This window comes from Rhinatrema bivittatum, chromosome 10 (genome assembly GCF_901001135.1).
Source record: "Rhinatrema bivittatum chromosome 10, aRhiBiv1.1, whole genome shotgun sequence".
Classification (NCBI taxonomy): Eukaryota; Metazoa; Chordata; class Amphibia; order Gymnophiona; family Rhinatrematidae; genus Rhinatrema; species Rhinatrema bivittatum.
Genome location: NC_042624.1, coordinates 83,722,791 through 83,737,894, shown reverse-complemented (window position 1 = coordinate 83,737,894; position 15,104 = coordinate 83,722,791). Strand labels below are relative to the sequence as shown.

General features: G+C 43.6%; 1 protein-coding gene across 1 annotated transcript in view; it reads right to left on the bottom strand.

Annotated features, from left to right (window-relative positions):
• Nucleotides 1–845: 845 nt before the first annotated feature.
• LOC115100053 (tau-tubulin kinase 1-like) overlaps nucleotides 846–15,104 on the bottom strand; it is a 190,710-nt gene continuing 176,451 nt past the window's right edge. The window contains exon 4 of the mRNA XM_029618225.1: nucleotides 846–923. Within this exon, the coding sequence (XP_029474085.1) occupies nucleotides 905–923 (19 nt within the window). The 3' untranslated portion in view covers nucleotides 846–904. The remainder of the gene's footprint in view (nucleotides 924–15,104) is intronic.

Sequence of the window (15,104 nt, the reverse complement as noted above, 5' to 3'; positions counted from 1 at the left end):
ACAGGTAGCCTGTGTGAGGGGGGTGTGGGTGCAAGAGAGAGGGACCCTGTGTGAGCGGATATGTGTGTGCGAGAAAGTGAGGGTGTATGTTCACTAGAGAGAGGGAGGGACAGAGGGAGCCTGTGTGAGGGGCAGTACTGAGAACGGGGGTCAAACTCCGGGAGTGGTGATAGAGTGGAAGGGGTTGGGCCTAGAGGAGGAGGGGAGAGATACTGGTAGGTGGAGGAGTTGGGGCTTGAGAGGGCAAAGTGGCCAGGGGAGTAGGGAGAGCGAGTGGAAGGGACACTCTTACAGTGAAGTTCTAGGGAAACTGCTCAAAATATTTAAAATTCTGCATCTTTAATAACTTTTTTCTATATTAATTAGAAATGTAATTACTTGAAGACTGTCATGTAAATTATGTTATTTTGACCAATATAAAATATGCAGAATTGCACAGATTTTTAAATTTTTTGTCACAGAATTCTTCCAGGAGTGTTTATATGTAATATCTACAGACTACTTGGGATGGGGAGAGGATCTGGTGGCATGAAATGATTAGATAGGCCTGAAGTTCTCAACTTTTGGTCCTTGAGGATGATGCTAACCAAGGTATGCAAATTATTCTCCTTAAACTATATGTATGCAAATAAATCTGATGAATATTCATTATGGATATCTTGAAAACCAGCTCTGTGTATGACTTTTGTTAAGAACCCCTATAGATGATGCTACAGGTCACATCGGGTGCTATTTTCCCAATAATACAAAGTATGTGTAATATCCCAGTGTGTTTCAGAAATTAGGACCATAGTTTGATATTGAACTGCACATATTCATTAAAAGATGAAGTTTGCAAACAGTGTAGTTGCCTTTCTGCTTCCTTGATCTGCATATATGCGTGCAGCTGAACTTTCGATGTCCTTCAGCAGCATAGTGAAAACCTAGAGTGGAGTACAAACAAAATCACAGGTCAGGTCTACTGGGACATTACAGTATTACATAGGTTTAAGCTATGTATGAAATCTATATCTGACTTTATATAAAGATGCACTCTGTATTCCTGACCTACTGAAACATTCATGGCTTGTTTCATAACTCTTTTTTATGCCAAAAAGATCAAAGTTCATTAATTAAGTTCACTGATTTCGACTTTTTTTCAATTCATATACCAGCCATGAGAGTTTAAGTTAGGGATGTGAATCGTGTCCTCGATCGTCTTAACGATCGATTTCGGCTGGGAGGGGGAGGGAATCGTATTGTTGCCGTTTGGGGGGGTAAAATATCGTGAAAAATCGTGAAAAATCGTTAAAAAATCGAAAAATCGAAAAACCGGCACATTAAAACCCCCTAAAACCCACCCCCGACCCTTTAAATTAAATCCCCCACCCCCAAATAACTTAAATAACCTGCGGGTCCAGCGGCGGTCCGGAACGGCAGCGGTCCGGAACGGGCTCCTGCTCCTGCATCTTGTCGTCTTCGGCCGGCGCCATTTTCCAAAATGGCGCCGAAAAATGGCGGCGGCCATAGACGAAAAAGATTGGACGGCAGGAGGTCCTTCCGGACCCCCGCTGGACTTTTGGCAAGTCTCGTGGGGGTCAGGAGGCCCCCCACAAGCTGGCCAAAAGTTCCTGGAGGTCCAGCGGGGGTCAGGGAGCGATTTCCCGCCGCGAATCGTTTTCGTACGGAAAATGGCGCCGGCAGGAGATCGACTGCAGGAGGTCGTTCAGCGAGGCGCCGGAACCCTCGCTGAACGACCTCCTGCAGTCGATCTCCTGCCGGCGCCATTTTCCGTACGAAAACGATTCGCGGCGGGAAATCGCTCCCTGACCCCCGCTGGACCTCCAGGAACTTTTGGCCAGCTTGTGGGGGGCCTCCTGACCCCCACGAGACTTGCCAAAAGTCCAGCGGGGGTCCGGAAGGACCTCCTGCCGTCCAATCTTTTTCGTCTATGGCCGCCGCCATTTTTCGGCGCCATTTTGGAAAATGGCGCCGGCCGAAGACGACAAGATGCAGGAGCAGGAGCCCGTTCCGGACCGCTGCCGTTCCGGACCGCCGCTGGACCCGCAGGTTATTTAAGTTATTTGGGGGTGGGGGATTTAATTTAAAGGGTCGGGGGTGGGTTTTAGGGGGTTTTAGTGTGCCGGCTCACGATTCTAACGATTTATAACGATAAATCGTTAGAATCTGTATTGTATTGTGTTCCATAACGGTTTTAAGACGATATTAAAATTATCGGACGATAATTTTAATCGTCCTAAAACGATTCACATCCCTATTAAGTATTAACCAATAAGGAGCGGCCCCTCACAGCATGAAGGTGTGGGTGCCACTGATAACTGGCACCCAGCTGGGAGGCTACTTCCCCTGGGACACTTACCAGGTTGGTGGGGTGAGGGTGATCGGGTGCTGGGGTTCATCATGGTGGCTGCAGGGAGAGTCAGAGCCACAGACAGCATCAGGTCACTGCTATGATGCACCATCCCCTGGTTGGCTGGGCACCGAGCGCGATAATGTTGTCATGATGTGCCTCAGTACCGGGCCACCCGATTGTCCAGGGTACATTGCACAATGACGGGTGGAGGGAGGGGAAGCAGATAGGAGGTTTAAAGTCCTGCTGGTAACCTCCCCACTTCCTCTTCTTCAGCGGCCCCCACTTCCTCTTCTTCAGCGGCCCCCAATACAATCTTTCCGCTGCGCTGTGGTAAGCATTGTTTTTAGCTTGGCTATCGGCCCAGTTTCACTGCATACTGCTGCTAAGTGATTTATTACAAACAAAAAAAACCCCTCATTAAAACATTTGGCTGGTAAATTATTGGCCTTGCTATTACACTCAGCAGAGCACACCCGCCTCGAGAGGAGCAGACCTGATTCAAGGTTTGCTTGAAATTTCAATTGGAAAAAAAAATAAAAAATTAATATTTACAAAACAAATAATATTAAGAGATGAATCTTTATTAATTGGTAAAAAGAAATGTATTTTGCTAACATTTAAAGGTGATCCTCTATCTTGGATAGGGAAGGGTCGGAGAAAGAAGGAATTGCTCGCTTTTCCCTGGAGTTGGCGGTTAGTTGCGACAAATGCAGTGTAGGTTGGCTTTCTCGGCTGCAGCTTGGCAGCCCCCAAAATAGTGTGAATCAGGGATGTTAGATATCCCCAACCAGGTGGTGTCTGTTGGGTTGAAGCTTACTGGTTCTGACATCACGACTCCCATGCCCGTTGGCGTATCTAGCCAGCAGGTAGCTGAAAGCCGACGGGGTCGAGGTAGGGCATCTGGATCATTCTCAGTACAGAGGTCCACAAAGGTTGGTTCCGTATCACTCCCAGTAAGGTTCCAGATTTGTCTTAGAGACCCTGGAGGAATGAGAGATCTGCACATTATGATAGGGTAGGCCCCAGTAGATACTATGAGGAGGACTGTTGGTCATCACATCGACTTTGACTATGATTGGTGTTGGTCAGGCATTATGTCCACTATGACTTGCCCCAATCACCGCATAGGGAGCATTGTTACTCACCTTGTATTTACTATATGCCGCTCCAACTTTACAACCATTCTTCTCATACAAGGTGGAGAGAACACCCTAGATGTAGAGTAGGCAAATTGGGCTATGAGCTTTTAATATTCTTGCAAACAAGGGCACAGGTGGGAACATAGGGAAAGGGTATACACACAAGGACAGGAAAGGGTAACAAGGGTGAATGTAGTGGTGGTTAGTCACCCAGAGCTCGGAGATGCTACCTCTGGGCAGGAGCAGTCAAGTGGACCTAGGGAACAGTCGACAATGGGGAATTCGGCACCAGTGTCAGTGGCAGCCATAACTCAGGGAGGGGCCAATGACATGAGCGAGCATATGCATAAATGGAATAAGGAAAGGGGAAAGCACAAGCGGAGGTTCCGCAGATGTTTATCACATTTGGCACCCAGTACTTCATTGCATAGCTTGACTTCGACTTCGGTGCATCTAGATCCTCCTCAGTCACTGCGGTGGCTGATGGCTCTGCACCAGGGGGAGGTGCAGGAGGCGTCAGAGTCAAACATGAATTGTGGGAGGCTGTTCCCATCGACATATTAGACAGCATTATATCTATATTTTGAGGTTGCTGGAAGGGCATAGGAGGAGAGGACAGACACGGAGGGAGAGGAAGAGTGAAGCGGAAGCAAACAGACTTCTTCAGAGGGAAACTGGATGCGAGCCTTTGCTCGGATGGCCTCTGTGGTTAACTGAACAGACCCCTCCATGGTTCAACCTTTGTTGGGCTATTTGGACTCCATTTTGGGTGCCTATAAGTAGTACAGTGGGTTTGCATGGCTCAACTACAATGAGGCCATGAGGGAGAGGATGGCAAACAAGAGTTATGTCTCTTGGAGTACACACAATGTGGGGCTATGGCTAACCAAAATTACATCTAGGGCATATGATGAGAAAGGAAACTCGAGATCCAGTCGTAATTCAGAGGGAGGCAGGGACAATGCTAAGCAAGGAAATGTACCCAGCAACATTTGCTGGTGGTTTAATAGCGAGGCATGCACTGCGGCAGGATGTCTATACAAGCACCTCTGCAACAAATGCACAGCCCCTCATCCCACTAACAACTGCACCTGAAAGGATCTCAAGTGCGATTCCAGCAATTGCTCACTCTTTGGTCAGATGGAGTGCATGGCGCTGTGGTTAGCAAGGTATCCTAATAGAGCAGCAGCAAATGTTCTACTGAGTGGTTTCATTCAGGGTTTTGGCATTCCACACATGGAGCAATGGTGTCCTGATACCATTCATATTGCCCCTTCTGCACAACAGAGGTCGGATATTATAAGAGCTAAGTTGGAGGTGGAAATTAACTTAGGGCATATTATAGGCCCCTTTCTGAAGCCTCCACTGATCACTTTTGTGCTATTCCCTCTGTCAGTTGTTCCCAAGAAAGAACCAGGGAAGTATAGGCTAATACATAACCTGTCCTTCCCAAAAGGTGCCTCAGTGAATGTCAATTTTCCGGTAGAATATTGTTCTGTACAATATGCTTACTTTGAAAGTGTATTGGCTTTGCTCAGGGAGGCCGAGCAGGGTGCGCTAATGGTGAAAGTTGACAGAATCTGCCTTTCGACTGCTGCCTGTCCACTCTGACACTTTCTCGCTGCTGGGTTTCAGTTCAAGGGAGCCTACTGCTTTGACAAGTGTCTGCCAATGGGATGCTCGGTGTCAAGCGTGTATTTTGAGACATTTAGCACCTTCTTACATTAGGCGACAGAAGCTGCAGCCAAATCAAAGTGCATATTGCACTACTTAGATGACTTTATTCATCGTAAAATGAGGTATGGATGATTGTACAAGACTGTTTAATACGTTCCGTCAACCTGCATCTGAATTTGGCGTCCTATTGGCAGACGACAAGTCACAAAGTCTTATGAGTGTTATTACCATTTTGGGTATAGAACTAGACTCTGAGCATATGCAGTCTAGGTAGCCCATTGATAAATTGACCAAACTAGAGAGCCTGATATAGTCCATCTTGCAGGTATCCAAGGTTACGCTGAGACACATGAAGTCCCTCATTGGCAGTTTGGCCTATGTAGTAAGGGTCATTCCAATGGGAAAAATATTTCTCCACAGATTGATTAACGCTAATTCAGGCCTAAAGCAGGATTACTACCATATGCAGGTAGGAAAGCCCCTAAAAGAAGACTTAAGCCTATGGAGACGTTTCTTAAAGGACTTTAATGGGATCTCAGTGTGGCTGCCCCTTCCCATTACCAGCAACGACTTAGAGTTGAACTCTGTGTCTGGGGCTATAGGATTCAGGATCATCTTAGGGCAAGCTTGGTATGCCTCCATGTGGCCAGATGAGTGGAAGGAGAGAGGAGTGGTTAGGAACGTTACATTCCTGGAATTATTCCCAATTGTGGTAGCTTTGCATGTATGGGGGAGGTGCTCCAGAATAGGCATGTAGTGCTATGGTGCAACAATGAAGCTGTAGTCACTCAGTGAATAAGCAAACAGCCAAGTGTCTTGAAGTGTCGGAGCTCCTGAGAGAGATGGTGCTATGCTGCCTGCATTGCAATATCGTAGCACGTGCGAAGCATATCCCGGGTGCCAGTAATGAAATTGCTGACTTTCTCTCTCGCTGTTCAGGAAATTCGCTCTGGAAGCAGATGTGGAAGGTCAACCGGTGCCACCCCAGCTATGGTCCTTCGAAACCTGACAGCCCAAGAAATGCTGTGAAGATTATTGGCGCCCTCCACCTGGAATGTATACATCTGGAAATACGACAGTGTGGCAGAGTTTCTATATAGCCATGGATAGAAAGGGCTTCAGGTTCCTGAGGACTTGCTGATTGACTACATAATCATGCAAAACAACAAGGAGTGTCACTGAGTATGGCCCACTCGCAGCTTAGCAGCCTTGGCTTTGTTTATGAAGGTGAGACTAGGAGACAAATGGTCTCTGTCTTTTGTAATCAAGAGAATGTTTCAGGGTTGGGCCAGAAAGGTGCTCCCACATCACGACACTCGCCGGCAACTCATGCACGAGTTATTGCTTCAACTATGGAGTGCATTACTCAGCGTTGCCATGGACCCTCAAAGCACCCTGTTTTGTACCGCCTTTTCCCTAGCTTTCTTTGGGGTGCTTTGAGTTAGCAAATTTACAGCATCAAGGAAGACCAAGCAGTTGAGAGGTCTGAGATACTAACCTGGAAATATCAAAGGACAAGCTAGTTCTGCACATCAGGCAAAGACTATGAAAGAGCGAGGGGTCACAGCATTACCATAGCAGTGGTGCCTAACTTAATAACATGTCCGGTCAAGGTCATGATGGAATATTTGGTTGTACATCCCAAAGTACTGGGCTGCTTGTTGCTACATCAGAATTCCATGCTCTTAAGCACTTACCAATTCGCGGCAGATTTTTAAAATGCCTTGGAAGGGTCAGGTATGGACAGCAGGTTCTTTGGGACACATTCCTTTCGTATTGGCATGGCATCTTGTGCTGCCATTGTGGGCCTCCCTAAATCTGCTATTCAGAAGTTGGATCGATGGCATTCAAGAGAGTATGCCTCATGTTAGGCATAATGATGGCTCTCCAGTGCTCGCTCATGAGTCTGTTGTAAAAATTTAACATTATCTGCTTACTCCCTCCTAGTGATTACCTGGCTACAGCGATCTATGTGGATAGTGGGACATTTGTTCATCACTTGAGCAGAAAGACGATCCAAACAATAGAAAATCAGTTGAAACCTGGGCCTATCCGAAAGAGGATGGACGGTTAGATGGATTAGGCGAGGGGGTATGCAGTGGCATCAATTATTGCCCTTGCTATGGTCACTGCCTGACCCAGTCATTATTCATCTCTGAAATAATGACCTCGGGGAAAAGTACCAGATTAGTGTTATTGAACGACATCAAGAGACAATCTGGGTCATCTCACTGACAGATGGACTGGCACATGCATATGCTGGTCAGAGATTATTCACTGTTGTCGGATAGCAGGAACTGGTTGGTGGGGTCAGTACCGCAGGAAAATCAACCGACAAGTGGCCAAGGCAGTGTGCAAAAAAGGTGGTTATCATATTCGTCACAAATGGGTAAACGTTCAATGTATGGACAGTGTACATTTGTCAAATTGGGTAATGATTTATTCCTACAAGTGCTACGGAGGGGGGTTAGTCAGTTGGAAAGAAAGTCGCAGTCCATTTGGGGGAGATTTTCGCCCAAGGCAATCGTCCCATAATGGGGGTTGCATGTGATGAAAAGCTCCTATTGCGGGTGGCAGAGTCCAGAACTCTAGGTGGAGACGGCAGGGAGGATGCCTTCGGAATGGTGACTTGGGCTGCTTTCTACAGACAAATGAACAGTAGGGAGGTCCCAGTAGGCTTGCTGCATGATAACTTACAAAGGGCCTTCCTGGACGTGGACAGCACGCAAGGCTCATGGGGATGCGAGACCTTGGGGCGATCCACTAAGGTGGAGGTTAAGGCACACTGTGGTGGGTTCTCTGCCTGCAAGGGACATCGGCAGGCCAGCAGGACTCGACACCTGTTTCGATCTCAGTTTGAGGGCTTATAATAAGACGGCTGTGGCCATTACATCCATTCCTGAGTATTATGGTTATTTTGTGTTGTGTGTTCATGTTTGGTGGGAAACAGGGGAAGAATATCCAGGGTGGTTTCAGCTGCCCCAGTTAAAAGTAAAGAAATGCATATTTTCTTTGCATTTAAATTGTACAAAACAAGTACTATAATACTTGTTTAGAAATGAGAAGATTTGCGGCAGATTTTTTTAAATGCCTTGGAAGTGTCAGGTATGGACCATTCCTGGAAAAAATCTGGTTTCCCTTAGAAATATTTAAGTGAGCTGTTACGAATGATTATAACACAGAGGACACTTGTAAGCTTTTTTGCTTGTGACTATACAAAGGAAGGAAATCCTGGAAACAACTTTAGCTTATAAGAGGAAAAAGTGTTTTAACATTCTTAGACAAGCAAAGCTGCCCCAGCCTAGTGACAAATACAAATGTCTGCAACAGACGGCGGGAGCTTTAGGGATACTAATTATTTTAAAATATAATTGTGATTAGAAAAGCTTGAAATCTTAGAAATGAATGATTTGTAGGCAACTGCTGAGAAAAGTATAAAGTAGACTTTAAAGCTGAGAAATATTGTATATCATAAAAACTTCTCTGTATGTGTCAGGCATGGGCTTAAATGTTTCTGTGTTCTATGAATTCAGTATTCCAACTGAACTCAGTCTAGTCCTTAGGGACTCTGGTTTTTAGGATAGCCACAATGAATATGCATGAGAAATGTTTGCATGCATATTCATTGTGAACATCCTGAAAAGCAGACTGGCTGAGTGGTCCTTAAGGATCGAGTTGACAACCACTGCAATATCCCTTTCTTGTGCTATTACATCAAAGGGATCAAATTATTGTCAATGCTTTGTGGATAATGAGAGCTGTGCCGGAAATGGAGCCAAGCCTGACTCAGAAGATGATCAAAACAGAGCAAATAAATGCAGGCAATGGTAGGAAAGACACAAATCTGTTTAAAGCTGTAATCTATAGTGTATAAATTTAAATAATTATGAGACCTTCCATGTTACCTCACTTTCCAGAAAATAACAAAAGTCTGGCAGTCCAGGCTTTCCCCCAGTCTGTTTTTTTTTTAGTAAAGAGTTAAATTCCACGATGCCTGGACATTATGCTATTATAATTACACATGATTTGCTAGTCTATTAAAATTGATTGTAATCCGCTTTGAGACCATTCCTGAAAAAAAGCAGAAAATCAAATGTTTGTAAATAAATAGTGGAATCATATTAGTAAGTGTGCTGTAGTACGAAGAGCAGCTTGTGGCACTTTCTTCAAGCAGGTTGTACGGATGCTGCAGAAATCATTTTCTGATAGGCCACAGTGCTCTGAGGAATTCTGACAACATTAATAAAGCTGATAGTGGTGACAGGGCGTAAGGGAGGACCCTTAACCCCCCCCCCCCCCCCAGGAAGTGGTGTTGGCCTTTAATGTGGTTAATGCGCAAGTATTGTTTTCAGTATGCTCATCGAGTGTGGGAGGAATTTAAAAGATCTGCGCAATTTTTATAAATACAATTTCTAGTATCAGTTATGTAGCTTAATAATTTTTTTTTTAATGTATACTTAAGATTTTTAAACAAAATTACAATGCAAAAAAAAATAATCAAGGTACAAATTTTGCATGTCAGGAAATCATACAATTGTACCTGTAACAATTTTTAATTTACCTCAAAATTCCTAGTCCACATCATGGGAGGACAAATATCTAATTATAGCTTAATAACTTCTAGTTCATTTTTTTTTTCTTCTGGTGAAAATGTAGAAAGAAGCTCCAAAGCTAAGATGAGTGACTGAAAGGTGTTTTGACTGACAAATGAAAGTTAGCGTGTGTGTGTGTGCATGCAAGAAAGGGGTAGGTGTTCCTGTACAAACATGTGTATTGTTTTCTAACATTTATAACTAAGCCTATCTGAACTCATTAAATGGTACTTGGGCTGCTTGCCATCAGTGAAATTACCAGAGGCCTTCTGCACCAGTGTACCGTGGAAGCCTGTGCTTTCACACCAATGAAAACATTAACGAGGAAATGTTAGGATCAGGCTTGACCAAATGACCCTACCCGCTTCAGATTAATTCTTAATTTCTGCGCAAGGGTTTATCCTGTAAGAATACTTACAATAAGTCATTGCTCACCACTCACGTGAAAAAGGAGGTGATTTCTTACAAAGCTCGCCGAACCCCTTGCGCTTAATGAGATGTGGAAAGCTTTGTAATTTGATTTGCTGGACCATGTGCTCTCAAGGGATATTGCTGGTTTCATTCCTTGGCATTTGATTTCAATGGTACGCAATACCTTCTCAGAATGGCTACTTATAATCCAATAGAAATTAACTAAAACAAAATAGACCGCTGTAGAGGGCCTTTTGCTTACTATGGCTTTGTGTCAGGTGTTTTTCATTTAAACATCTGTAAGTAATATGGTGTGTCCGATTTTGAACTGGAGCAGAGAGCACCTCCACAACATTTGGCTTAATTGGCAAGTTTGGATTGGGAATTTTCATAGGTTATCTATTTCAAAGCACACATTCACTCCCAAGGACAAAATCCCTCTCTTGTTGAGTAAAACAAAACTTTTGGTCTTCTCTCTATTTACAGTTTAATGGTAACTAGCAGCAGCATAAAAATTAAGTGCCTGGGCCTTACGTGTAAAGTTTCAATCAGATCAATTATTTCTCTCAAGAGTCACCTTGGTTCGAATTTCCCTACCCAGGAACAAACTGTATCCCAGATTGACTGACTGCACAGTGCTATCCGATATCCAACCAGCTGAGGGGAAACTGAGCTGGGGAACCTTCACAGCTCATAAAACACCAGGGGAAAACTAGACACTACCAATGCAATGGAAAATGAGTGCCCTGGAGGAAGGTAGCAGTGACTGACACAAGGCTCTGCTGCCCAAAGGCTAAGAATAATATCGCCCCCTACTGGTCCCTCTTTCTTCATGAGGGGGCAATAGATTTCTTTAGCTTTAATGGCTCCCATCTGTTTTGTTTTGGTTTTTTTTTCCAGGTCTGTTCACATTCCAGAGAGATATTTGCATATATTTTGTGTCAAGTTAAATTTCACATTTCAAGGACTAGACTTGGAAACTGTTTTTAGTAGGATTGAAGTAGCAATTTGCTTACTTGACGTGGAAATATATAATTATTTTATTTATTTTCGGTTACTTTGATTTCTTTGCCCTAGTTGAGTTCCATCATTATATTAAGGTATAAAGGAATGTCCTTACCATGTAACTCAAGCGAGGGCAGGTCCCCTAAGCTATAGTTACAAAAAAAAGAAAAAGACAGCATTTCATATCCTCCTAGTCCTCAGTCTTTTAACTGCTTATCTTTGCCTTTGAGAAACTGTTTGTATTTTATTCAGGCAAGCTGTACCTCCATTTTCAGAAATTTCAAATGTCATGATTTATTATTTTGTAATGCCCTTTGATTGTGTTAAGTGAAACAATGTCTCACTTATCTACAATGGGTACAATATTTTGAGCTTATTGTAGAAGCAATAAATGTAAATAAGAAACATATACACACACATAAAATAGCTTTATTTGTTACATCCGCAATCATTTGTTTTGAGTGTGATTTATATACATAATTTTTTTTTGTTTTTTTTACAAAAAATTCTGGTATCTTTTATATTACAGTATAAGAGTTTTTTTTCAAGTAGTTTAGGTATTACCAGCTTTTTAAGGTTTGATAAAAAAAAATGAATATTTTTAATATTTGAGATATAAAATTGTTTCATTTTTGTTCCTTACTGGCACATATTTGTTTATTTTTTTAACACTCTATTTTTTGCTTTTTTGCTGCTTTTTGTTCACGTGTGTGTGTGTATATACACACACAAATTCCCCCAACCAGGAGAAGCCAAGAACCCACCAGGTTGCTCAGAAAATTAAAGAAAATCATTTTTCAGAGTGTAGAAATGTAGGTCAACAAACACTTTGGAAAATCAAGATTAGGAGAGACTGAACCAGGTCTTCTGGATATGCAGCATGTAAAATTGCTTTAAAGTTTCTGAAAAAAAACATTTTTGCCCCTAAGAGCTATAAGAGAAATATGCCTTAACTACAACAGAGGGAAGTTGATATCAGAACTCAGAAAACCTGTGGAATGAGGCAAACAGAGTTTTGGTGGCTTTTAAACATTTGTTTATATTCTGCTTTTCAAGCACTTCAAAGCAGAATACATTCAGCAACTGTAGTATTTCCCTGTCCCCAGTGGGCTCCCAACCTAAGGGGTAGATGTTAAAAGGTTGCACGCAGGCGTACATGTGTGCACGCTACCCGGCACGTGCACACGTACACCCGATTTTATAACTTGCGCATGCAAGTTATAAAATCAGGGGTAGGCACGCGCAAGGGGGTGCACAATTGTGCACCTTGCGAGCGCCGAGCCACACAGCTTTCCCCCATTCCCTTCACCCTAACTTTTCCACCCCTAGCCCTACTCTAACCCCAACCCCCAAATTTTTGTTTTACCTTTTGCACCTGCCTCGGGCAGGCACAAATTGTGCGCGCCCGCAGATTGCCGGCACGCAATCTCTGATACAGCGGCAAATGGCCACTATGCCAGGAGCCGCTGACCCTGCCACCAGACCACCCCCGCCCCACCTCTTTTTGTAAGCCCCAGGACTTAACGCGCACCGCCGGGCCTTTTTAATATCCTGCCCTAAGTTTGTAACTGAGGCAATGGAGGGGAAAGCAACCTGCCCAAGGTCACAAGGCGCAGCAGTGGGATTTGAACCCTGGTTCATAGCCCACTGCTCTAATCACTAGGCTACTCCCCCACTCTTTGGCTTACAAGCATGCATTCCATGTAAGTTGTATGACTGCCAGTTCAGGACTTGACCATGTTCTTTAGACTCAGCTTCTTAGGAGGCTGGTACTGTGCAGAAGGGGTAATAATGTAATGGACTGACCAGGTTTCCAAGTGAAGGGGCCCTCTCGGTTCTGTGTGCACCTCCTTACAAAGGCCTTTAGAGCTGGATGAGACCTGATCTCTGTAAATGTATTCTGCATGAAGAGGAACAGAGATTTCAAAGAAGTAATGTGCCAACTGGAAAAAGAAAATACAGATAAACATGTTGTAGCTGGTATTCAATACTTTTGTGACTAGTTTTTGAGGGCTATGATCCCTTCATCACATTAGTGCAAAATGAGCTGAGCTGATGATGATGATGTCCAAATTATAAGTAAATACTAGACTGCTTTACAATGTAGTTGCTTGTTTTCAAAACTGACTTGAAAACTCTTTACAGCTATGAAAACAAATCAATTACTGTAAATTGCACATCATCACCTTAGCTCATTTTGCACTGACCTGATGAGAGAAGCATTACTTGTGTGAGCCTGTCCCAGATGTATTGAATTAGTTCAGTTAAAAGGTGGTATCTATATTGATTTATATTTATTTCTATGTACATAGCTAAGAAGAATAACAAGGTAACTACACTACAATAGTCAAGACTACAGGGAGCTGCAAAAAATTAGCAGTGGCATGAATATCTATATTGAAACAATACTTCCGTAAATCCAGTATTTCTAGTTATTCTTTCACCAGAATCAAAATATTGGGAATCAGAAGGAGAGAATCAAGATTAGAGGGGAGGGGGAGGTGTGCCGTTGACTCCAGGTTTGCTGTCTCCCATCACCCCGCCCCTGGTATCCTCTCAAATACACAGCAACCTCCGGTAGCAGTTCTCACATTCTGTCTCGTATATACAGACACACCACCTTTCTAAGTTGATCTGATTTCATACTAGCCCAACCACTGCTAATTCCTCCTCTCAGCCCCTCCAATGCAACCTTCTGCCACCCTGCACCTATGGCCTATGCAGCTCCCACAATGTCTGCTCTTGTGGCACATCTGCCACAGGTTCGCACTGCTCACAAAGCATAATAAGGCCAACACCATGGCTCTTGTCACTGATAGAACTGCCACCCCATGCTATCTCCCCACTCCACTGCTGACATATCTGATATGGCCTACCTCTGCTGAGATTGAACTGTTACTGGTGTGACTCACCTCCCTGGTTTCCCTTGCTGTTACTAACCCCATTTTGTGCTCCTACCTCCGATGCAGCCCACTCTGAAGCCATGATCCCTCAACTCAATTTGGCATAAAGCTACAGGCTGACTCTTACATGCACATGTATGTTCAAGACAGAGATAAACTGATTATTATAATAAAGTACTGATAATCTTGTGGGCACTGCTGCTATTGTAGCCTCTTCTGTTTCCTGCACAGACATAAACATCAATTATAAAAAATAATTTATCACCAAATGACCACCTTTCCAAAGAGGAAATGAAAATCTCTAAGAAAGATTCTTCAAATCCCAAGGTGCCTTCTCCACAGAAAAGATGTTCAATGACCTTAAGGAACTCTCCATGGACAAAGGTAATATTTTGGAGAGGCTAGAACTTCTAATAAACTGCAAGCATTCAGTGCACAGTTTACTGAAGGGTGATGTAGATGAAGCCATCAGGAGTGAATGAACAAGATAATTTTTTCCTTTTGCAATTTGTCACTCTACCAACACCTGTAAGGTGTGGCAGTCAAGCAGCCATCGTTTTTTCCAAGAACTGTGAGTGGAAAAGCTAGGATAAAGCGCATTGCCATCAAACACCACTTTGTGAGGGAGATAGGACTGTAACGTTGACGCACATGCTCAGTGAATGAAACACTGCTAATAATCTTACCAAACCACTGAGCCGAAAACTTCATGAAACTCACCAGCAGAAGTTAGCCAACGAAGTGATCATTGAAGTTAATGTGATCCCATTGAGGGGATGAGGTGGGGGGTGAACATTTTAAGAGCAACATGGTTAACAAGTTCAGTTCCACAATAGCATTTGTCTTTTTTTTTTTGTATTCTGTCTGCTATGCTCCTGAAATGAGTGCAATGAAAAATCTTTACAAGCATTGTTCTATTGAATGTAAAGAACAAATCACTGTATCCTCTTCCAGTTGGTGGCGAACATGGTGTAACCCCTGTGCATCTGGGGACATCTTCCCAGCCTTGGGGAGCATTGGGGTC